The sequence below is a fragment of the Microtus pennsylvanicus genome, chromosome 1 (genome assembly GCF_037038515.1).
Source record: "Microtus pennsylvanicus isolate mMicPen1 chromosome 1, mMicPen1.hap1, whole genome shotgun sequence".
Classification (NCBI taxonomy): Eukaryota; Metazoa; Chordata; class Mammalia; order Rodentia; family Cricetidae; genus Microtus; species Microtus pennsylvanicus.
In genome coordinates, this window is record NC_134579.1 from 59,886,118 (window position 1) to 59,911,731 (window position 25,614).

The window sequence follows — 25,614 nt, forward strand, 5'->3', positions numbered from 1 at the left end:
GCGAGGGGGCGGAGGGAGAGATGGGGAGGAGGCGGGGCCGCGGCGCGGGGCGGAGCCGGGACAGCGCCCACGGGGGCCGCCATCTTGGATGAGGGCAAATAAACGCCCCAGACACTCCCGCCTGTCTGCTCATCTCTGTAACCGCCGCCACCTTGGGTGGGGGTCATTCCCTCCCCACTTCCGGCACGCTGCCGTGTTGGCGTCCAGTGCTATGTTGCCATGTTTGATTAGGTTCATATGAACCTGGGGCTCACATGTCAGGCCTGGCCCTACGCACAGATGGATGATTTGTCTCAGGCCATTCTCTCTCTTATAACCATTTCTTCCTGCTGAATCCAAATGATACACCCTGGTCTGTGTTTCTCTTAGCCTCTCCCAGGTGCCATGTCTTCACCCCTGTACACAATTGCCCAAGTAGCTTGTCATTTTAGATTAGGGCGATTGACGTCAGTTAGGCTTCCCGCCCTGTCAAAAGAGCAGAAGGAGCCAGTATTTTTGCCGCATGCATCTTTTTCTTCAAACTGTAGCCAAGTTAGGGAGCCAGCCTTCAGTAGTGTCTTCCTTGTCTTTTGATTTTTAATTAACCTGAACTGTACAGTGGAGACTCCCAGCTCGCCAAGAGTTAGGCTGTTCGTCTCCATTCATTGGCCTGATTCTTGTGGAGGAGGACTAAGGTTTAGTTGAGAACCGTGTGTGGTGTAAAGCGTTGTTTATACCCACAGGGTCTTAGCTCGATGGACTCTCCTACTGAGTTAAAACAGAAACAATTTCTGGAAGCTGCTTTTGTCTGCTGACCCCACTCCTTTTTTCTAGGTGTTTCTTCATTAAAGTACCTTGCTATCAGTAGTCACGCAACCAAGCATCTCCTTAAATAAGTCACTATATAATGTAATAAAATATGCATTGATTCCATGACGTGTTTATGGAGCATCTACAAGGTTGTATTGGAGCTTTTTACACTAACGGAAAGAGACAAAAGTCTTCAGTCTCCCAGAGATTACACAGAAGGAACCAGATATAAATAAATATGCGTTAGTTGGTAAAAGTAGTATAAATTAGAAAATTATTACATGATGATGGTGATTTAGGATAGTTTATGATAATTGAAGAAACAAATGCTCAATTCTCAGAATATTTTAGAGTTTGTAAAATGTCTAGATAGAACATTAGATTCTAATGGAAGGCAAAAGAGACATTGGGACAACTTGGAAGAGTAAGTTGTAAAGAAAGAAGTGACTTTTAAGGCAGAAGTCAGGACTTTTATGTTCAGTTTGAAATCCTTTTTAAAAATCCAAGTGCAGATTTTGGATAATTAAATTTCTACTCTGAGGTTAAGGAAAACTTGAAGGCTAGAGAGAGAGAGAGATTTGAGAGCATCAGGATGATTATAGGATTTAAAATCACAAGGCTCCCAAAATTGAGAGGTAGAAACTGAGAAACTTGAATTCTCATCCTTTACTGCTCTCCAAGATTGTAAAGACATTGTATGACCTTGTTTTTCCTGACTTCTGTAAAGAACAAGTCAGGGAGGAGGGAGCAGGCTTGGTTTTCAGTATACACGGGGTGGTTCACAACCATCTCTAACTCTAGTTTCAAAGGATCCATTGCCCTCATCTGACCTCTAAAAGCACCAGGCACATACCAGGTACATATACATACATGCAGGCAAAACACTCCCAAAATAAATAAATATATCTTAAAACAACAACAAAAACCAAGTAGGCAGATCAAAAGTGCAGCAAAAACCTTTCCCTCTTTTTCACGAAGGATGAACTGTTCTGCAAAGCAATCATTCACCTAAAAGTTTCCCTCATTTATTTAATTGATTCTCTACCCAATATAGTATACCTAATGGGGAAGTAGAAAGCACAAATGCATAAAATTGAAAATCAACTTAAAACTCAGTATATCTTCTTGTAGTCGTTTATATCCAATCCCTTCAGTTCTGCAAAAATATCGGTGATCTTTTCTAAGTACAAATTTGTTCATGTCTACTACTTCTCTCGTCCTATTCTTTCGTGACACATAAATGATTTTTAATGGCAGTTAAGATACCGTGTAAAAAATTCAATGTGACCTTCAATAATCTGAACAGTCCGTTTATTGTCTACCTGCCCCTTTGGTCTTGTTACTGGAGCCTTAGGTAAAAAGTCCTGGATCCAAGTGCCAACGTTCTATTCACACCCACTCATCCCAGTGCACACATGATGGCGATGAGTATCTATGAAGAGCAGAGAAAGGAGATTTACTCAATGTGACTCCATTGGGAAACAGAGATCAATGGGTGCAGTGATTCCAAGTTCCCTTTGGAGCACTGACACAAGCCTTAGGTATAAACAGAAGAACTGGAACATGGGGCAAGAAGCATTCATGGGTAAGCAGTCTTGGCCAATGTGGGATTAAGCTGATCATTATCTCAGCTATGGTAAAGTAGCTGGAAGAAGTCTCATCTTTTGAGAAGATAAGCTGGTTCCTGTTGCTCTTGGCTGAGGGTACTCTCATGGTAGGATGATCTGTCGGCAAGGCTCTGCTGTTGCTGGATCCACAGTGATAACGACGGGAGGCCTTCGGGTACTTTGAGGATTTCTGGAACATGATAATGTGAAAAGCTGACAATAAACTAACTCAGTTACCATTCTTGCAATGCCTTTAGTTTTAAAGGGTGCTGACACAGGCATTGCCATGTGCCTTAGTCACTGTCCTATTGTGAAGAGACACCATGACCAAGACAACTCTAATGGAAGAAAGCATTTAACAGGGGGCTTACTTACATGGCGCCGCAGCAGTAGCTGAATGCTATATCCCGGTCCATGGGCTGAGAGAGAGAGACTCTGGGCTTTTGAAACTTTAAAGCTCACCCCCAGTGACACACTTCCTCCAACAAGGCCATACCTTTTAATCCTTCCCATCCTTGTAACTGATGTCACATCTTGGTGACAAACATATGGGTGGGGGAAGCATTCTTATTCAAACTACCACAGCATGTTTTAGGTAGACACTCTTTGATTAATCTGCCCATGAGCAAAATGATCCAAAGTAAAGGAGACATAGGAAGAAGTGAAGGTAGACATGCTGGGATTTCATCCCGCTTTTAGTTACCTTGTGGCCCCATGGGGAGAGCTAGACCTTTTTAGCACAAACAGTTTTACTGCATGCCTGTTCAAGTCTCACTCCCACCCTGTTCTGCCTAGCCATAGCATCTTTATCTTAGCTCCTCTGGTGAGCAAGCTTTCTTTTTGCAAAGAGGACTTCTCTCATGCTGTTCCATCTGCCTAGAACAGCATTTGTCCCCGTCTTCATAATTAAATTCTTCAATCACATTCTCAAATTCATTTCTTTGAAGTTCTAGAGTGAATTGATCTCCCAGCTGTGGTGTCTACATATTTCTCATGATAAATACCAAAGCAATTTCACACTTACTTGTGTGGATTCAGCCTCCCACTACACTACAAGATTTAGAAGACATAAACAGTGGTGCATTTTGTCGGTGGGAGCTCATTTGAGTTCTATGTTTCTTTTTGTTGCCCAATACACCAACCTGTCAAAATGATATAGTTTGGTTTGACCTTGGTGATTTTAGAACTGTGATCATAGCCCTACTGTGAAAATGACTTATAGATGCTTAGATAGTGTTTGTGGTTTTTGCTTGGATTACTAAAAATGATGCAGTACTGCATGTTGTGGTAACCACCCTCTCTTCTATGTGTATAGATACTGTTAATAGGGAAAAAAGCAAACTAGCTTTGTACTAGCTATCTTTATGCTGTGGTGACAAAATGCCTAACAAAACTATATAAGGAAAGATTTATTTTGGCTCCCAGTTTCAGAAGACTTTAGTTTACAATGGTGGGAAGATATGGCAGGTTTCATGCAAGTGGGAGCACTATCCTCATCTTACAAACGACCAGGAAGCAGTATGGGCCTGGAACTAGAGGCAGGGCCATGACCTTCAAAGACCCACCTCTAGAAACCCTCTTTAGCTACTAGGCCATCCTCCTAGTAGCTCTACGACTCCCCCAAAACATTAAACCTATGTGGGGGACAAGTACTCAAAATATAAACTTATGGGGGACATTTCAAACTAAAACCATAGCAATCTGCTCCTGACACTCATAGGTTCATAGCTGTGTCCCACATCACAGTACAAATTTCATTTAATCTATCTGTAAGAGTCTCAAAGTCTTAACACATTGTCCAAAATCCCAAAGTCTCTTTGGGACTCTTGACTATAAGTGTCATAAAATATGATTTAAAAGTTACATACTTCCAGCATAAAATGGCATAGAGTAAATGTTCCTTCTTCAAAAGGAGGACTGGGATGATAGCGAGGAGGACGGGGCCAACATAACATACAAGTTCAGCAGGGAAAGTGCTACGTCTTGAAGACGATGTCTGTCACTGTGTGAGAGACAGAATATTAGCACATTGGGGAGATCTAATCAAATAATTCGAAGACTACAAAACGGTTTTTACTGTGAGGAAAAATAAGCCATGAAAAGCTTTCAGACAAGGTACTGACCACAGTGATGAAGAGGGTGAGTCAGAAGAGCTCAAGGGTAAGTGGTGTGTCTACAGAAAGCCAACCAAGGTGAGATGAGAGAAATAGGCCAGAGATTTAAATTTGAAGTAAGGCATGATAACGAAGTATTGTAAATTTAAATAGCTCTGGAAGTGTTATCCCAAAAGAACAGTGGACTTCACACGCATGCTACTTTCTATTGCCTTTGTAACAGATTACTACACACTTAGTGGGTTAAATAGCATGACTTACTCCCTTAAGGAGGTCAGAAGTAAAAAATTATTAATAAGGAACAAAACTAAAGAATCAGCAAGGGTAGTTCCTCCTGGAGGTTCCAGGAGAGAATCCATTTCTTGCAGCTTCTAAGAATGCTAGCATTCATTGGGTCATGGCTACCTCACTCCAATCTCTACCTGAGCTGTTTCCTGTTCTCTGATTTTAATCCATTCGCCTGTCTCTCATAATGACCTTCATGATTACATTAGGCCACCATAGTGTGGGGAAAATGGAAGTGGATACTTTTGGGAAGGATGCATTATTATGCCTACCATATTTTATTACCAGAAGATTGGAAAAATGACAAGTATTCCTTTTAAACCATTTCTGGAAGTAAGATATATATATATATATGCTGGGGGATGAAAATGTGGCAAGAGCTTATAGAAGTAAAGAATGGTAAGCTGATGCTATAATAATTATCAGTTAGGGAAAGAAAAAGTCAAGATCAGTCTGAGGACAAATGTTAATGCCAGTGAGACTGGGGAACTAAGGCCTAGAGACCATGGTAACCAGAGGAAGCCAGACCTCCAGGATCCCTAAAGGGGCCCTAAGCGGTCAATACACTAGCTGGTTCCTAGCATAAGCATATAGAAATCCTCTGTAGGGAATCCTCTCCACTGTGGACACGCACCACCCCTGGTTTTCATGTGCATGCTGGAGATTTGAACCGAGGTCTTCTTGCACTCTCACCCCACAGAGCCATCTCCCCAGCCCAGCTTTCCCAAGCCTTGCTCATGCTTTCAATGTGAGTATTTCGTACTTACTTGAAGGAATTTTCATACCTTTTGGAGACTAATTTTTTATTTTACATGTGGCAAATATTTTCTGTGCCTAGATTTTTTTTTGCTTATTTGATTTTATCTCTCAACTAGCAAAACTTTGTTGTTGTTACTGAAAATGTATCAATCTTTTCACTACTGGTTGGTAACTTTGATATCTAGTCTTAAAATTATTTTATCGTTGAGCCGGTAAAGTTACTCTTCTGTACCAGCTTCTAAAAGTTCTAAATATTATCTCCATGTTGAAGTCTGACAATGATTTTTGTGAAGTATGTGCTATGGTTTGAATGTGTCCCAGCTTTCCCGCACTAGAGATTTAATTCCCAGGGTAACACTGGTGGGATGGAAGTCTGATGAGGTGGTAGAGCCATGAAGACTCATGGGTCAACACCAACACCTCAGGAGTGGGCTAAGAGAATGTGTTCTTAGTGAGAGGATCTGCCTTCCCACCTCTCTTGAGAGCGCACTCTCGCCCTCCCACTTTCTGCAACAGTATGACATAGCAAGAATGCCCTCCCCAAATGCAGGTCTCACAATCTTGAGTCTTTCAATATACCAACTTGAACTGGGGATGTAGTTTAGTGATAACACACTGATCAAGGCCAAGGCCCTGGAGGGATTTTATGTCCAGTACCACGAAAGAAGAAATTATAAACAATAGAAGTTTATATTGCTTATACTTCTGGAGTCTAGGAATTCCAAGACTGAAGGGATGCACCTGATAAGAAATGTCTTGCTGCACAAGATGGTAGACAATTAAACAAGTATATGTGATATAGAAAAAAGTTGATGAGGAAGGAACCCAACTTACAAAAATCCATTCTTACAATAACTAATCCGTCAATTCATTAAGAACTTTTATGACCTAACAACTTTTTAAATACCTTGTCTCTTTAAAAGTATGTATAGCAGAATACAAGTTTTATGGATGTCAGAGACATCAGATCTGCTGGAGCTTGAGTTACAGGCAATGTGAGCTGTCCAGCAGAGGTGCTGGGAACTGAACTCTGATCTTCTGCAAAAGGAGTACACAAGTCTTTTGTTTTGATTAAGCACTGACTGTCCTGGAACTTACTCTGTAGACTAGACTGACCTTGAACTCACAGAGATCCACCTGCCTTTCCTGAGTACTGGGATTAAAGATATGTTCCATCACTGCCTGACTGCAGTACAGAGTCATAAGCAGTGAACCATCTCTCCAGTTCCCGAAGTCTCACCTCTAAGCACTGTTACAATGACAATACCATTTCGACCTGAGCTTTGAAGAAGACAGTCAAACCACAGCAGGTTAGCCTCCTCGGGGTATGACACACTTGAACTCAACTATACATAGCCTTCTCCAACTCACCCTGTGTTTCATATCATATGGTGATATAAAACTGCATACTACACAGAGGTGGTAAAAGTGCAGACAAAGCAGAGAACCCTCATCCTCATCTTTTTGCCTTCCCCCCAAAGGGTAAGTTTCTACATGGAAGTTGTAATGTACCAGTTAGATTTCCAGGTTTCTAAACAATGGAGCCTAACTCTGGTTGGTTAGAGAGAAAGACTTTATGGAAGGGACATTGAATAGTTCATAAAGTTGATGGAAAAGCTGAAGAATGAGGTTTGGACATGGACAGGAACCATGGGAAATGAAGCAGCCATAAATAGGGACCAAATCAATACACAGGAAGTATTGTGGTCATGGCACAGCCACCTCTGGACCTTGGATGTCACCCTACTGCTTCTCCTGCCACCCTTGGGAAGATTCTAGACTGCCATTTGGTTGTGCTACTCCAGTGTCAAGGCCTTAATTAGTATCAGCTGACTGGAAGATCTCATGTCCAAAGTTTACAGACGAAAGAGCTGGGGAAGGGACTGTTTGGCTGCTTAGGAGGCTCTTTATGTGTACACGCTCCAAATAGGAAGTGTGGTAAGCCGGCTCTGATGAAAAACAAGCATCCTAGGGAACATCAAAAGTAAGCATATCTGGCTCTTGCCTACCCAAGGGAAGGAGAACTGAGCCATATAATTACTTAAGATCTGGGAGCGTCATTGAACCTTGTCTTTGCTTGGAACATGAAGTGGTGCAGTCACTGAAGTGAAAGGCAGCTTGGGCTGCTCCTTCTGCTTGGCAGAGCACTGTTCTTGCCTCCGTCTAGTTTTCTTTGCCTGTGACTGAGGAAGGGGAGGGAGAGGAATTCTGTGCTGTGGGATAGGCAGGTATTATCCATCCAGGAAGCAAGGGAAGCATCTCAGCCTCACTTCCCACCTGGTTATCAGGAGAGGGTCTACAGTGACGGGTTTAGGGCTGCCTGGTCAACCATGAAGACAGCTACCATTTAGAATCTCATTTACTTGGAGAGCTAGCTTCTCTAAAACCTTGGAGGGAAGAAAGCGAGGTGACCGGGTTGACGCCAAGGTTCACCCTAAACTACCAGTGAGCTAGTTCTTTGTTATGGTTTGAATCTGGTTTGTCCCCTCTGAAATCCTTATAGATGTTTGATTGTCACTGTAGCAGTGTTGGTAGTGGGCCTTTAAGAGCCAGTTAGGTTGTTGAGAGATTAATGACTTTCCAGATTAATTGGGTTCACTTTCAGAGAGCAAAGGGTTTCAAAGAGATCCAAGTTTTCTTCCATGGTGCTTACTTGTCCGCCCTCTTCCTTCAAGAAGATTCTCAGAACCATGAACCAAATAAACTCCTTTCTTTTATACGGATTACCCAGTTAGCAACAGAAAATGGTCTAAGACACACCAAGACTGGCTGGCATATGTCCTAACATGAAAACAATATTCTGTCAGATGCATGGGATGAGCAGAGGCAGAAGAGTCAGAAACAGCAAACTATTACTGGCAAAAGCAGCAACTAAGCAGTGCCTTGTGTCGAGTCTCAAGTCCCATTACACAGAGTGCTAGTGATCAGCAGATGGGCACACACACACACACACACACACACATACACACACACACACACACACACACACACACACACATTGTCGTAGTTTAAATATCAGATGTCCCCTATGGACTCAGGTGCTTAAATACTTAATTCCCAGCTGTTTGGGAAAGCTGTGAGGTCTTTGGGAGGTAGAGTCTTGCATGTAGTATGAATAATAAAAACCCAGAGACAGATCATGTAACTACAATGACGTGTATAAATGGCATTAAGAAGTTGATGAACAAACCTATTGACTTTTGGTATACATGCAACTTAGTGGGAACAGAAGTATGACCCTTTACTAACCCACTTTACAGGGAAAATAAAGATTGGGATTAAGACAGCAAGTTATGGCCAATGGAGACAAACAGCCTCTGCTCTAGGTACATGAGTATGCCATTCTTCTGTTGTTATGGACACCTAGTTGGTTCAGCCAAGTTATGAAGTCAACCTGTCTTTAAAATGACATCATCAAGCAATTTTCATCATTCTTTGCTTAATCTCTTTCTTGCCCTTGACATGGATGCTATTGAAGTGTTCAAGCTGTTTACCTGGGTTCACTACCATGCCTGGCCTAACTCCCAGAAATCCCTTCCTCTGCCTTGATCTTCTTCAGACTTTTGGCTTTGTCTTTGGAGGCTTTGGTTTGTGCCATCTATTACCTCGAGTCTCCCTTTCACAGTTCCTGACTCTACCAGCCTCTAGCCCTCTGTGAACTCATCAAGACAGATTTACTTGCCTGTCTTTGGAGAGGTGAGAGGGATGCAAATGCTTGTAGATGAAAGTTTCTGTCCTACCCCGGTCCCACAGCCATTCAGTCCCAAAGAAACTGTTTGGCCTGTTACCTCAGGATTATTATTAACTAGCTCTTACAATTTAACCCATAATTCTTGTCTATATTTAGCCATGTGGCTTAGTACCTTTTCTCAGTAAGGCATTCTTATCTTGCTTCCTTGTATCTGGCTAGTGACTGACTCTCTGCCTTTTCTCTTCCTAGAATTCTCTTAGACTGGTTACCCTGCCTGTACTTCCTGCCTGGACACCGGCCAATCAGTGTTTTATTAAACTACTATGAGTGACAAATTTTTACAGTGAACAAGAGCATTGTCCCTCAGAATTTCCCTTTTTTTTTCATTTCAAAACAAGAACTCTGAATCCAATCTCCTTTGTTTAGACTTTTTCCCTGACCATTATCTATAACAACTTGTAAGACGCACGCGGCGGACACCGGCGCGCAGACGCACGCAGATGCAGGATAGTCCAAGCATGAAACAGTGAAGCCCACACTGAGAACAGATCACCACACTACAACTAAATCAAGTAGGTTTTTGGGGGCCTGGACTGCAGAGTGGTAGGCCTTTTATTGGCGAGGTCCACAGGCGAACAGGGAGCCTGGTCCTGTCCCTGAAGACCACCCTGAGTGGGGAGAGTGTTCTTGGCCCGTGGTGGGACACAGGAAATGGAGCGAGGGCATTCTCCGACCCCCTTGACCCCCCGGTAGCCTGCCAGAGCTGGTACCCTCTGCTGGGGCTGTTCCTCCTCTGCTGTGACCTCTCTCTCCCTGGCATATCCCAGCTTGCGCCCAGGGACCTCCTTCACTCCCCCTCCCTTCCACGGGGCTGCGGGATCACCCAATTTAGCCTGTTTGGGCGCTGGATAGGGAGCTCGGGGCAGAGGGCAGCGGGAGGTTCTCTGTTTTGGTGGCTGACCTGCAGAGGGGTAGGCCTTTTGTTGGCGAGGTTCCTGGTGAACGGGGAGCCTGGTCCTGAAGACCCTTCTGAGTGGTGAAAGAGATCTTGGACAGCGGTGGGACCCAGGAAACGGAGAGAAGGCATTTTGTAAGAAGGGCCCCTGGCCAGAAGGAAAACCTGTTCCTGTTTTAAAAGACACATTAGATAGCATCGATAGGAGGAGATGGGCAGGTGCCAAGGCAAGAATTCACCCAACAATCTGAAAAACAACATGAAAACACCAGAACCCAATGATCTTACAACAGAAGGACTTGAACACCCTAACACAGAAGAAGTGGAAAAAATTGACTTTATGAAAGCAATAGAGTCCCTTAAACAACATGTAAAAAATGCCCTTACAGAAATGGATGAGAAGTATAACAAAAAGTTTGAAGAAATGAGTAAATGCGTAAATGATACCCTGGGAAACCAAGAAAAAACGATCAAACAGGTAATGGAAACAGTTCAAGAACTGAAAACTGAAATGGAAGCAAGGAAGAAAATACAAACTGAGGAACAGCTGGATATGGAAAATATAGGTCAACGAGCAGAGACTACAGAAACAAGCATAATCAATAGAATAGAAGAGATAGAAGAAAGACTCTCAGATGCTGAAGACACCATAGAGAAAATAAAAGCACTGATCAAAGAAAACAGCAAAGTCAACAAATTCTCATCACAAACATTCAGGAAATATGGGACACAATAAAAAAGACCAAACCTAAGAATAATAGGGATAGAAGAAGGAGAAGAGTCACAGCTCAAAGGCCCAGAAAATATTTTTAACAAAATTATGGACAAAAACTTTCCCAACATAAAGAAAGATATTCCTTTGAATATTCAAGAAGCATACAGAACACCAAACAGACTGGATCAAAGAAAAACATCCCCTTGCCATATAATAATCAAAACACAAAATATACAGATTAAAGAAAGAATATTAAGAGCTGCAAAGGAAAAAGGGCAAGTAACTTATAAAGGTAAACCAATCAGACTTACACCTGACTTCTCTATGGAAACCATGAAAGCCAGAAGGTCCTGGATAGAGGTACTGTAGAAACTAAGAGACCATGGATGCAAACCCAAATTACTATACCCAGCCAAGCTATCATTCACTATCAATGGAGAAAACAAGACATTCCAGGATAAGACCAAATTTAAACAATACGTAGCCACAAATCCAGTCCTACATAAAGTAATAGAAGGGCTTAGTTTTCTAGGCTACTTCTTGCTGATTGGAGGAGCTGATGAACTTATGGGAACCCAAAGAAAACTTAGGATTATGGTCAATTCCTGACTAGAGTATTCTGTGAGGCTGGATCATCTCAGCCAGCAGTCTTGAGTCTGTTCTGGATGTAGAAGTCAGAGGGAACTGCAACAGAGGTACTCTGAAATGTTGGATCATCTGGGCCATCATTCCCACTGGAGATTTTTCAGGGGGGTCTTCATTGATCAAACCTTATTTTTCTTAACCCAAAATGAATCCAAAGCCTCCTATTTCCTGTGAAAACAAAAGCAAAACCTCTTGTCCAAAGTAACATCTTTTGACTTCAATTGTGAAGTCAAGGCATTTTCAAAATATATAGGTTAAATTAATCCAGTAGCATTCATAATCAAATGACTTTTAGCAGCTGTTGCTCCTTCCTCAGCAGTTAAAAACTTCAAAGACAACACAATAACATACAGTATCCAGACTTTTTGTATATTTTCCATCTTTATGTGTCTTTTTTTCTTACCCTATTTGTTTTTAAAGGACTTTATCATTTTTCTTTTCTTTCCTAAGCCTATGTATATTTTTAAACTCACTGTAAACAGTTTAGAGGGTTTTTTTAAATTTTTATCCGAATCTGTCTTTACCATATATCGCTGTCTTTTCTGGTCACATGGGGCTTTAATCTGCTAAGCAGCATGGCTAGGATAAAGTGGTGGCTTTGGCGACTGGCTCTGAAAGTCTAGCTTCATGACTTAAGTATTGGCAGGAGCCATGTTTATTGTCACAGCTCTGCAGAGTTTCTAGGTCCGTGCTGCTGCTGCTCATAAAAACCATTTAGCTGTTTGGTGGCAGGGCTTCTTTTTTTTTCAAGACAGGGTTTCTCTGGGTAACAGCCCTAACTTTCCCAGAGCTAGCTCTTGTAGACCAGGCTGGCCTCGAATTCACAGAGATCTGCCTGCCCCTGCCTCCTGAGTGTTGGGATTAAAGCATGCATCACCACTTCCCAACTGGCAGGGCCTCTTATAAGAGTTACCTTGTGGTTTTTGCTGCTAAGGCCGAGCAGGAGCCTTTTTCAAAGAAGCCAGGCCTCTGCTTGCCACCAGCAAACAGAATCTGCCAGAGTAAAGATGATTACCAAGAAGCAGCGCTTGATTCTGTTCTTGGCTGCCTAGAATCTTTTTTTTAAAGTTTTCTCAGACTTTATGTGGGAATTCTTGCCAAATTTTTTGGGTGCCATTTGTTTTGAAAAGAAAAAAGGGGGATATATGTAGCGATAATAAGATTAAAAGGTAGATTATTGAATCTGCTTTTTAAAAGCAACTACTAGTTTTAAATATTTTACATTGGATTGGACTTTTTATTTTGAATACAAATTTTGTGTATTGATATAAATTTGAGATTAATTTTGTTAGAACATACTGTACATACATTTCTATTCTTGCTCAAGGTATTGTACCTACACAACTCATATAACAATGTAATGAAAATTTCTAGTCCTTGAAAGTTATTATTACCAACTGTTTAGGATAATAAGGAAATGCAGGTTAATAGCTAAGCACCTATTATAATTGAACTTGTAGTCACAGTTATGTTTTCAAGGTCAAACAGAGATATATTTTAGATAGACAGGCCATATCCAAACACTTCCAGAGATCTACAGAATGTGACCGTTAAGATGTTTTAATAACATATGTTCTTTTTTTCTTTTTTATGACAATGAGACATGTCTGCTCCTAGCAGCACCAATCTACTTCAGAGAAGATGATGGGTATCAAAGAAACTCCACATGGAGCTTGCTTTCTTTGTGACAAAAGTAAACCACTGGGCAAGAAAGTGCCCTTGCCTCAATTTCTGACAGTATGCTGTCCTAATGGGACAAACAGGACACAAAAGAGAATGACTGTCAAACCTTGCCCAAACAAGGTGAGACAGTCCTTCAAAAACCCTGCATCATAAAAATTCTGTCAGATATTCTAGAACCTATATGCCAAAGATGGATGATTCAACATTTTAGAGGAACTTTGGGTGGCTGTCTGTCATTTCTCACATTTTTTGGAAGACACTTGCTCACATTTCCTGCTTACTCAATTAATATTATTTCTTTCTTGTATCTCTGAAGGAGGTGAAGACTAGATATTTATAGTTTTCCTTGTTTACCAGACACAGAAATTAAGTTATGATAGAAAGTAAATTAGGTGCAAGACTTTTGACTCACCAAGATAGGTTAGATAAGGAGTATTTTCTCTGAATTTGTCAAATGCAAATGGACTAGATATTGTTGATGTATTTATTGCCTGTATATGTTATATATATATGTATTATTGTATAAAATTTTTCTTATATCAGTTATAGCCTTCTTTATTTTAGAGCAAAAAGGGAAATATAGGGATATCTTATTTATGTTTTAATAAATAAAGCTTGCCTGAAGACCAGAGGGTGGAACTAAGCCACTAGAGGCCAGGCAGTGGTGTCACACACCTTTCTTTAATTCCAGTATTTGGGAGACAGAGGCAGAAGGATCTCTATGTGTTAAAGGCCACTTTGGGCTCCACAGCATCAATGCAGAAAGAAATCCAGGTGGTGGTGATGCACACCTTTAATCTCAACACTAGGGAGTCACACAACTTTAATACCAGCACCAAAGGGGAATATAAGACAGGAGGAAACAGGCTCAGGGCTCAGTCTGCAGTTGCCCAGTCTTGGTAGAGCTAAGACTTCTCTAGTGGATTTTCTGATCTTTAGCTTAAACCCCAGTGTTTGTCTCTGGTTTTTATTATTTGTGCTACAAGTGCTTGATGAACTCATTTTTCATTGGCATGGCTCTTTCTCTGTAGAAAGTTGCTTTTACCTTCCAAACTTCTGATGGATTTCATATCCCAAGGGATTATAGCTTTAAAAAACGCCTTCTTTAATGATCAGTTCAACAGAGGTTCTGGAGACTATAGAGTAACTGCTTATATTAGCAGCTCATATTTGGTCTTCTCCCTACTGGCGACTCCCTATTTCTGAAATTCTTCATCTTCCAGTGCCCTAGAAAATAGAAGTCTCTCATTTTGAGCTTTCTAGACAGCTTCGAAAAGATATGTATTTAGCCTTTTCCTCTGTATAGTAACCTGTTTGTTCTGTGGTTAATATTCAGACAGAAGCAAATGAATGTGAATTTGCTTTTGTAAATACCTATTAAAACAGGAAACTTTTTGGGATAAAGGTTAATGTGATTGAAGTCAAGAAGTGAACACTACTGATTGTAAAGGTAGACACATACGTTCAGGTATGTTCTAATCCTTCAACGTTTAAGGACTACTGATTGTAAAGGAAGACTCCTAACTTCAGGAATGCTCTAATCCTTCAACAAGGAAGGGAGGAGTGCTTTGAGACAGGAAGTGAAAACCTTTTCTTAGTAGAGGAGTTGTAGCATCACTACTCCTAGGAACTATTTTTTATATAATTGCATAGATGCCTTAGTTAGGGTTACTATTGCCATGAAAAAAAAGCATGACCAAAACCAACTTGAGGAATAAAGGGTTTATTTCACTCACAGTTCCATAGAACAGTTCATTATCAAAAGCAGTGAGGGCAGGGACTCAAACAGAACAGGAACATAGAGGCAGGAGCAGAAATCATGAAGAAATGCTGCTTACTGGCTTGCTTAGCCTGCTTTCTTTTAGAACCCAGAACTACCTACCCAGAGGTTCACCACCCACAATGAGCTGAGCCTCCCCCATCAATCACTAATTAAAATTCTCTACATGTTTGCCTACAGTTGGATCGTATGGACATTTTCTTGTGGTAGGGAGAGCAGGGCCCTTTATTTGTCCTGGCCACCGGGCTAGCTTACACCTGAAATAATCACACAGAAACTGTATTCATTTAAACACTGCCTGGCCCATTATCTCTGGCCTCTTATTGGCTAACTCTCACATCTTGAATTAACCCATTTCTGTTAATCTGTGTATCACCACGAGGTCTTGGCTTACTGGGAAAGATTTAGCACATCTGATTCTGGCAGCTCCATGACGGTTCTCTCGCTCTGACTCTCTTTCTTCCTCCCAGAATTCGGTTCTGTCTCCCCACCTACCTAAGTTCTCTCCTCTCACCAGGCCCAAAGCAGTTTCTTTATTAACCAACAAAAGCAACACAAATACAGAAGGACCTCCTTCACCATTTTCTCAATTGCAACTCCCTCTTCTCCGACGACTCTAGCTAACCCAAAACTAGCCAGCACAAAAGGTAATTTCGATGACTCTTCTTTGGGAATTTTAATGTCAAAGATCTTTCTTTGGAGTAGAATTTAAATAATTCTTCCCATCTTTCATAGCCTATAACTTTTTCAAATATTCATTTGAAAATGAATATTTCCACAGGTCTACAATCAGTTTCCTCAGGGTGGAGAGGTTTCTGCATAAACTCAGTACCTGTGTGCCAGAGTAGAGGCTTCCACAGACCCAGGGACTGTGCATGAGTTCAGTTACTCTTTATATCAACTTATGAACGAGGAGCTATTCTTACTTTAATTTACTAGGTGGTGAAACTGAGGTACAAGATACCAGTTATAGTAAATAGCAGCTTTCATAGAAGGAATAGAACCTGTGTCCTATTCCTATAGACATCTGAGTTCTGAAGATTGTCCAATTTGAAAATAGTTCCACTTGGCCGACTGACCAGATAAATCCTATTTCAGTGTATCACAAGCACTTGCCTTTAGTGAACATGCAAGATTCTTTCTAGAGACTGTATGATTATTATTAGTTTTTTTTTCTGAGACAAGGTCTCACATGTAGCCCTGGCTGGACTGGAACTCACTATGTAGATCAGGCTGGCCTCAAACTCATAAGAGATCTTTCTGCCTCTGCTTCCTGAGTGCTGGGATTAAAGGCGTGTGCCACCATGCTGACAGTATGATTATTTGATAATGTTTGGCGAAGCTGATCTGAGGTTCTCTTTTGCTAACAGAGCCCTGGAGCAAGGCTGTAGAAAAGCTTTAGAGCAGTGTCTCTCAACCTGTGGGTTGTGATCCCTTCGGGGTTGAATGACCCATTGCACAGGGGTTGCCCATCCGATATCCTGCACATCAGATACTTACAGTGTGATTCATAACAGTAGCGAAATTGCAGTAATGAAGTAGCAACAAAAATAATTTTATGGCTGTGGTCACCACAGCATGAGGAAAGGGTCTCAGCATTAGGAAGGTTGAGAATCGCTGCCTTACAGCAACATAACTCCTAACTGGCGATCAAGATGCCTGCCTAACAGACATCAGTTAATGTGAAGGGTCAAGATGACTTAATTTGTAGTTCCCTCATTTACTTTTATGGTCAATGAAAAAGAAATTTGGTCAGCAGAGCCAAATGGTGTCTTGTGAAAGTTTATCAGAGGTCACTAACAGAAACTCACAGGGCTGTGACCTCCAACGTGAAGACTATTCTGCAGTGTGAAAGAATTTAGAAGGCAGGTAAGACATACTCTTAAAATCTAAAACAAGCAGCAGTGGTAAGTCCTAAAACTATATAAAAATCCTTCCTAAGGTAGTCACTAAACTGATCCTTGGGAGAGACTTTGAACTAAAGTGTAAATCAGGTCACTTGTAAAGATGAGAGCTATCTTAATTAATTTTCATCCTAGGTCAAGCACAACTTTATAAGTCAATTCATGTGTTTGCTTGTGTGTACATGTTTACATGTTTGTGTGTTGGCCAGATATTGACATGTGTTGCCTACTTCAGTTGCTCTCCGTTCTGTTTTGGTTTTTGTTTGTTTTCTAAGAGAGTCTCTCATTGAACCTGGAGCTCACTGATTGGCCAGGCCGGCTAACCATCCAGCTTCCTGCGATCTGCCTGTCTCTGCGACACCTGCCCTTTGCTGAGCCTGACTTTGAAACCGATGCTGAAGATCTGAACGCAGTCCTTGTGTTTGGGCTGCAAGCTCTTTACCAGCTGAGGCATCTCCCCAGCTCTAGAAGCCAATTCTTCATAATTATGTAGCACAGTGTTTGGCTGTAATTACAAGATGAACCCACAGACTCTGCAATTAGCACCGAGAGAAGACTACAAAGACAGGACAAACACCATGCACTGTGGTACCCTTTATTAAAAATCGTGAGCTAACTGCAGTTGTAGCGTTCTCGTTCACCATTTCGATGGCATAATAAACTGAGAGCACATTGATACAGTCCCAGGAAGGCATTAACCTATAAACACACGTATAGCCACCCATGCACACATACACACAACAGACACACAAAGATTATAATATAAACACAAAGTGATGAAGAACACTTTGAATGCTCTAAACCAAATTAAAACCCCTTTATTATTATGATAAACTGTGGCACTACTGTGGCTATAATGAAAGATATTGTAACTGCTTAAGAAGCCAAAAGGGAAAAATACTGGCAATTTAAAGCTAGCAGCGAAAAGCAGGCAAAGGAGAATGGAAGATAAGAAGACTAAGAAATATCAAGTTTCTAATGTTGGTACTGTGTAGGATTGCACAGACGTAACTCAAAATTGATTTTTAAGGAACTATTTTAAAAGTCCTTTGAAATATTAACTTGCTGTGCTTTCCAAACAGTGGAAAAGAAAAAAAAATATTTGGAATGTTACACACACACACACACACACAGAGGAAACATACTAGGATATCAGTTTATGGTCTTTGTTTATGACCTCCAAAAAGTTTCATAAGAAAAAAAAATTAAGTGCCAACAAAGTGAAAGAAAGTTAAAAATCCCTAAAGATGCAAGTCTGAGTGCAGGGATGAGGTCTAAGTACAGCTCAGGGGTGGGAGCAAGGCAGGACTGATGCACATTTAAGAAGGGAGCAATGGGGGGCCCCAGAAGGCAGGCCGAGCTCTTGGAGGAGCGCAGAGAATGAGGGTGTATTCAGCTCAGACTGGAAGGAGCTTCCAAAGTGCACCGAGTTCTACAGTTGCTCACCAGTTGAAATCAGTTTCAGAGTGCCCAATAAATAATCAAAACCAGCATTTTGGCAAACTGGGCTTTCTACATCCAGATGCAGAAATAGTCACTGCACACGCAGGCTGATTGTTCGTTAATGGCACAAATATGAATCCTGGCGTAAGGGGAAAAAAAGCACATTGGCAAGGATCTTTTCTTTCTTTCCTTCATGGATTCTCAGGCAAATGTCTGAAGCTGCCCGAGGCTTGCAAAGGGGGGTGGGATTAGTTTCCTGTGGATTTTTAGAGGAAAGGAGATTTTATTTCCCCAAGGAAGCCAGAGTCCCCCATGAGCAGGGGACCTGTTTTCAGGATGGAAGAGATATAATTAATGTCCTGATTGCTGCAGTTTGTGCCAGCTTCAGAGCCAGGAAAACTGGCAGGTAGAATGCGGAGAGAAATGGGAGGTTTGAAAGTGGGGAGTTGGAAGGCTGCCTGCCTCCCGAGTCAGGGTGGCTCAACCGCTTTCAGAATGAGACACTGCACTGTGGGAGGAGGCTGGTTCTCCGGACCAGGGTGGGGTGGGTAGGTGGGGGTCGGGGGTGGGGTGGGAGGGATAAAGAGGCATTCTCCCGCCAGGGAATCTGGGCTGAGCTGCAGCAGGAGGCTCAGGGCCCTGGTGGTGGCTTTACTTTACAGGAGTGTATTCAGTTGGGAAATTATGACTTTTCCAAGGTAAATATTCCTTTTAGTTATTTTCTCTCTAAAATCGAATTGGTTAGACAAGTTGCTGGTGACTCCCCACCCAACCCCCGGAATCTAGCTGCACTGGCGTCTTCGGGTGCTATCTAATTCAAATTAATGCCCGTCAATAACGCTGCTGGGTACCAACTGCTGTTGCTGAGGAGTCAACCCCCGAATGACCTAACTAATCTACCACACGAGGTGCTTTTTCTATCTCGAGTTTTCTGAGCTTTAAAGAACTAGTCCTTTTAAAATGACTTAGGAAGTGCGTCTGTTTGGCTCTGCTTCACTCTTCTTCCTCCTCTTCCCCTCCCCCTTCCCCTTCCCCTTCCTCCATGGTTTCCACAATGAGCTCCGCGGTGCAGGTGGCTTCTCCGAGGCTGTTGACAGCCTTGCAGGTGTACTTGGCATCGTCATCCCCGCAGACATCGCTAATAGTCAGAGAGCAGTTCCCTTCTTCGTCGTAGTCTATCTGGAAGTGGCGGGACTCCCTGATGGACTGATCATCCTTGAACCAGACAACCTCGGGGTCTGGGTAGCCTGCGGCACAGGGAGAAAGCACAGGTTGCAGAACCTGTCAGCAGAAATCCTTATCGACATCAAGTGGCTCTCAAGCTACCTCTGTTGATTAAAACATAAGTTGGCTCATAGGGTACATTTCCAGATTGACGCTAGAGTATGGACATATGCTGTAAAGACTCATTTCTTAAACCTCAAATAGAGTAGTCTAAGTTTGTTTTTCTTTGAGACAGGGTCTTGGTTGTTTGAGACAGGGTCTTGGTTTGAAGCTCTGGTTAGTTTTCAACTTTCAAACCCCCTGCCTCAGCCTTTTGGGTGATGAGATTACAGGTGTGTACCCTGAATGTCAGTGACCATGACAATGCTACAGGTGTGCACCCTGAATGTCAGTGACTCTGACAAAGATACAGGTGTGCACCCTGAATATCGGTGACCCTGACAAAGATACAGGTGTGCACCCTGAATGTCAGTGACCCTGACAGTGCTCCAGGTGTGCACCCTGAATGTCAGTGACCCTGACAGTGCTCCAGGTTTGCACCCTGAATGTCAGTGACCCTGACAGTGCTCCAGGTGTGCACCCTGAATGTCAGTGACCCTGACAATGCTCCAGGTGTGCACCCTGAATATCGGTGACCCTGACAATGCTCCAGGTGTGCACCCTGAATATCGGTGACCCTGACAATGCTCCAGGTGTGCACCCTGAATGTCAGTGACCCTGACAGTGCTCCAGGTGTGCACCCTGAATGTCAGTGACCCTGACAGTGCTCCAGGTGTGCACCCTGAATGTCAGTGACCCTGACAATGCTCCAGGTGTGCACCCTGAATATCGGTGACCCTGACAATGCTCCAGGTGTGCACCCTGAATGTCAGTGACCCTGACAGTGCTCCAGGTGTGCACCCTGAATATCGGTGACCCTGACAGTGCTCCAGGTGTGCACCCTGAATGTCAGTGACCCTGACAGTGCTCCAGATGTGCACCCTGAATGTCAGTGACCCTGACAGTGCTCCAGGTGTGCACCCTGAATGTCAGTGACCCTGACAGTGCTCCAGATGTGCACCCTGAATGTCAGTGACCCTGACAGTGCTCCAGATGTGCACCCTGAATGTCAGTGACCCTGACAGTGCTCCAGGTGTGCACCCTGAATGTCAGTGACCCTGACAGTGTTCCAGGTGTGCACCCTGAATGTCAGTGACTCTCACAATGCCTCACTGTCAGATGGAGGAGTGTAGTCCAGAAATGTCTAAATTCAAACTGTATAACTAAGGCTAGACATATTGGTGAAAGTAAAATGTCTAAAAATTAAATGTATAAAAGTTTAACTTAAATTTGAACTAAAAGTTATAAAAAACAGGTACAAGGAATCTTTTTTAGTTGCACACAAATTCTAAAATTGGGTTGTGACATTTATTACAAGATGTGAATTTGTGAGAAACTTTAGCTGTAAATCTAGAATGGATGAATTTATTGTATGCAAATATTAACTCCATACAGTAAGTGATGGCTATACAAAGCACCAGACAGGGGAACTGGTAATACTGCTAAGAAAAAGAAAACCTATCTTTTTTTTTCTTTTTAGTTCTTTTTTTTCCCCCGAGACAGGGTTTCTCGGTGTAACAGCCCTAGCTGCCCTAGAAATCACTCTGTAGACCAGGCTGGCCTCGAACTCACAGAGATCTGCCTGCCGCTGCCTCCCGAGTGAGTGCTGGGATTAAAGGCGTGCACCACCACCGCCCAGTTTAGTCTGACCCCAAACAGGTAATCTGTTTGTGTGTCTCTAGGGATGGGTCCCAGTGGCTGGCCTCATGCCGTGCACCAGTCATGTCTCTATATGGAATAAAAACACGTAAATATATGTGTACTATATATTTTAAAATTCTGTGTGTACACATCCATCACCAACTTTGCCTATGTGTATTTTTAAATACATAATGTACTACAACAACTTGTTCCTAAATTTTGTAGAGGTATTTTTAGATGAAAAAAAAAACCACAACCCTGTAGCCGCTGGCAGTATAAAAATTATACACAAAGCTCAAGAATTCTAGCATTCCTTCCCAGGGTAATTTTGCTTTTATCAGAACAGCGCCCATATGCTTGAGTTTTGCATCAGGGCTGTAATCGGAAGTTATGCAAATACCAAGGAGATCATTTCAAAGAGAAAAAGCACAACAGATGAGAGCCACACTGCCACGACACACGTTTCAACATTTCAAAGGATAAAAACCCCCGGGAGGTCCAGTGACAACAGTAAGGATCTGAGTGAGAGGCCTCTCTCCAGAGCTGTCAGCAGAGTCCCCAATGTCAGGACCTGCTCCTCACCGCAGGAGACACATCTGTTAGACCGGGGGCCTGCTGCTTTGAGAGAAAAGGTCCTACCGAGTAACTGGCTTCAAGACCTGGCATGGTGTGGAACTTTTCACCAACGCCCCCCCCCCCACAACAATGTATACAGGTCTAACATCCCCTTGTTTGGGGGATTGACTCCTCTGACACTTTGCCACGCTCACCCCCATCCTGAGCACGACAGCCCCTCTTTCATGCTCCCTCACTTGAAGCAGCTCTCTTAGAGTTCCTACAGTGCTCCTAATTGTTCTCCTCCCCCAAGGCCTGGTCACGGCAGGTCAACAAAGCCCGTCTCCTAAAAATGATCATTTTAGTCAGTGTACGTGTGCGTGCGCGTGCGTGCGTGTGCGCAATAGAGGGGACCGGACCCAGGGCCTCACACCTGTCAGGCAGCTGCTCTCTCTCCTGTTGGGTTACACCCTCAGCTCTAGAGTAATTTCATATCAGATCCTTCATGAATTGACTGCTCTCTGTTTTCTTTGCTATAAAAACATCCACTTTTAAAAAAGAAGATGGAGAAAGAAAGGTTGTTTCTTCCTTCCTAATACACGGCTACTTTACCCAAATGGAACTGAGCGCCCCAGTGCTGGAGAACCCCACTAAAGTACAAGATGCAGCTGGCTGTAGCTGCCGTGTTGGGCTATGTGACCTCGGGGAGGCTGCTTGGTAAGTTTTTCTGCTTTACTTGGTGAAACCAGGATGAGAGATAACCCTGTACTTCGTGGGCACATGTTAGCACAGCCCTGAAGCCACGTGGCCTGTCTTATCCTGCCACCTACCTTTTCAAAATGTTGTAATCTGTTGAGACAGAACGCCTTTTGTCTTCAACTTTGCTAATTCCTCGGGACCTGTGCTACGATTCCTGAGGCCTTTGTCGCTCACTACTATGTGGTTGCCTGACTGACTCCCGGGAACAGAGACACCACACAAGGAAGAGAAGACAAATGGAGGTTGGCTCTGGATGTGAAGGGCCCAAGTTTCCTTACTGTAAACTGCTGCGCATGCCCTCCCTTGCCCTGACCAACCTACCGTTTCATTTCTATCTTTATTCTAAAACCTCTTTAAAGAGTTAACAGGCCTTTACTTTCATAACAGGGCCTCCCAGAACCCCTAGGACCACCCAGATATCAGATATTATTTACCAAATGAGGGGCCTGCTCTCAGCAGCGGTTCGCTCACCACCCAAGGTCACACAGCCTGCAGACAAGCAGTTAAGCTGGCTGACTCCGGTGCTGGACTTCTGTGCCAACAGTCCTTGCAGAGCCTCTTATGGGCAGTCCACATGCTTCTCAGTGCCTCCAAAGTCCCTGTTACACGTGTCCCACAGCTAAGGAGGCCTAGTGGCTGATATGACGAAATTTCAACTAGGAAAAGTCACTGTGGGAAAGTCACTGAATAGCAGTCGGGCGAGCAGAAGCTGGCCCTTTTGGACCAAAGGGACCCAGTGTCCCTCTGGGGTTTGACTGTTCCTATCACTGAAGGCAGTAGAGGCCTAACATCTTGCCCAAGCTCTCAGGTACAGCCATCACTATGTATCGTAAGGAAAGACCTGGCCACAGCTTACCTTCAATCTTGCAGTCAAATCTAGCAGCACTTCCCTCTACGACTTCCAGGTCACGGATGGTCTTAGAGAAATAGGGCTTCACATGGGGCTTTTCCTCAGCAACAGCCTCAAGGAAAGCCTGGGAGACATCTTCTAGAATATCAAGAGGAGACCAGGTCATGTCTTCATTCCTTGTGCCCTCCCTGAGTTTAAATGCCTTCTTTCTTTTCTCTTCTTTTCTTTTTTCTTTTCCTTTCCTTTTTTCTCTTCTCTCTCTCTCCCCTCTATTCTCTCTCTTTTTCCTCTCTTCTCCTCCTCTTCTCTCTCTGTCTCTCTCTCTGTCTCTTTCTTTTTAAACTTGCTATAATTTAGAAAATAGTGCAGCTTAGGGAAGTGAATCATAGCACGACTTTCTCCTGGGGATGAATTGGCCTGCTGCCAAATGGTTTTTGGCAGCAGAGAGTACTGTGCCCAAAACAGGGAACTGCTCAGCCTCCCCCTTCCCTGATGCTGACACATTGAAAAAGAAAGTCATCTTTAAAATGGATTTTTGGCTGAACTTCACGGTCTTCAGGATTCGGCTGAGGGTGTGAGAAGGACGGAATCTACCCCTTTCTGATCTTGGTACCCTAGTTCTTCCTGTTGTTGTAGGTCCCTCACCAGCTTCTGAGAATACTGCAGAGCCCCGATAACTCATCAGAGTTCTGTGACCCAAACCTATACGGCTCTCAAGAAGCACAGCTGCAGGCTAGGATGTGGGACAGGTCCAGGGAACAACCAAGCCTCGGAGGAGCTCCCTTGTCCTCTTCTGTCCCCCTGGGCTATTTCTGGCTCATCTGGAGGAGCACAGAGGAGTGCAGCCTGTCTCTAGCTGTAAGGATGCTCCGTAGCAGCCAGCTACCCCACCCTGCGCACGAAACCTTCTGGACTTAGTTTCCCACCTGTGGGTAACAGAAGCTTCCCCACTGTAAGCATGAGAGCTGTCTGGCTCAAGAAGGAAAGGACCATCCCTGTGTGCACTCAGAGCACCGAGAGGTCAAGGCCCTCACTGTGGAGATGATTACAGCAGCTTCTTGCATGTGGCAGCAAGGAGTTAGCTCTATCGGTTCCGGGAAGGGCCTGCTGACCAGTCTATGTTTCAGCTGCATAGAGTCTCACGGAATCTGGCCTGTATGAGTTAATTTTTCTTTAAAACAAAAACATAAGGCAGCAGGAATTGGAAGGATATTTTTAAAATATTATATAACCATATGTGATTTTTTATTTTATTTGTTCTTGTCTATCGGTATACAAAAAAATCTCATTTTTATAATAAGAAAAATGGAAAGCTCTTATTAAAGTCTTTCTGAAGTCTTCCAGAAAATTAGGCAAAAGTTCTAGTTCTATCAAACAAATAATAGCTTTTCCTCTGAAAATAGTTAACAATTAAAGAATAATTGCTAGAGATAGTAGTTGTCAGGGAAACCCCCAAAGTCCTTCTGAACTTACCGCTCTAGAGCATATTAAAAGCCCAAACTAAACCCGAGATTGTTAAAACGCTCCTCTCCCAGCAACCTTCCCCGTCACGAGCGCCTGGGAAGACGCTGCCCCCTTACCTTCGGACTCTAGCTTCTCTGCATTGATGGGGCTGGTGGGTGACCCTGTGGAGGACTTCCTGCCGCTGAGCCCTGATATCATTGCCATAGAGGACAGTCTCCCAATGGCTCTCACAGCATTGCCCGTTTTCTGAAAAACAGACACAGAGCCTGGACTCAGGCGGCGGTCCTGGTTCCAGTGAGCAAGTTCTGATCAGAGGTGGAGAGCCCAGGATGGGAGACGCAGCTGCTAGACGCAGGGCCTTTGGACTGAGCCCAGCCTCGCTCTGCTCACACTGTCAGCGTGTCCGAAGATGTTCGGAGAATGGAATGGGCCCTGGAACTGATGTGTGCGTTAATGTGACTAAACAAGGTCAACATGAGACAAAAACTCTTTCATACTGTGCTTCAACTCCCATAAAAGGGATAGTTTATATAAAGCCACTGCAGCCCGAGACAGCTCCAAAGACTTATTGCTGACTGGGCCCAGCGGGGCTGTGCTCATAAAACAATGCCTGCAGCAGGGTTTCAACTGGTCAAGGAGCTAGTTACTCCAG

General features: G+C 43.3%; 1 protein-coding gene across 2 annotated transcripts in view; it reads right to left on the minus strand.

The window, feature by feature from the left end:
* Positions 1-17,508: 17,508 nt before the first annotated feature.
* The window catches only part of Mylk (myosin light chain kinase), a 256,640-nt gene continuing 248,534 nt past the window's right edge, over positions 17,509-25,614 (minus strand). For both annotated transcript variants that reach the window (XM_075965312.1, XM_075965321.1), the window contains 3 exons: positions 25,079-25,208; positions 23,505-23,636; positions 17,509-19,617 (listed from right to left, as the gene is read on the minus strand). In XM_075965312.1, coding sequence (XP_075821427.1) covers positions 19,364-19,617; positions 23,505-23,636; positions 25,079-25,208 — 516 coding nt within the window. In that variant the 3' untranslated portion in view covers positions 17,509-19,363. The remainder of the gene's footprint in view (positions 19,618-23,504; positions 23,637-25,078; positions 25,209-25,614) is intronic.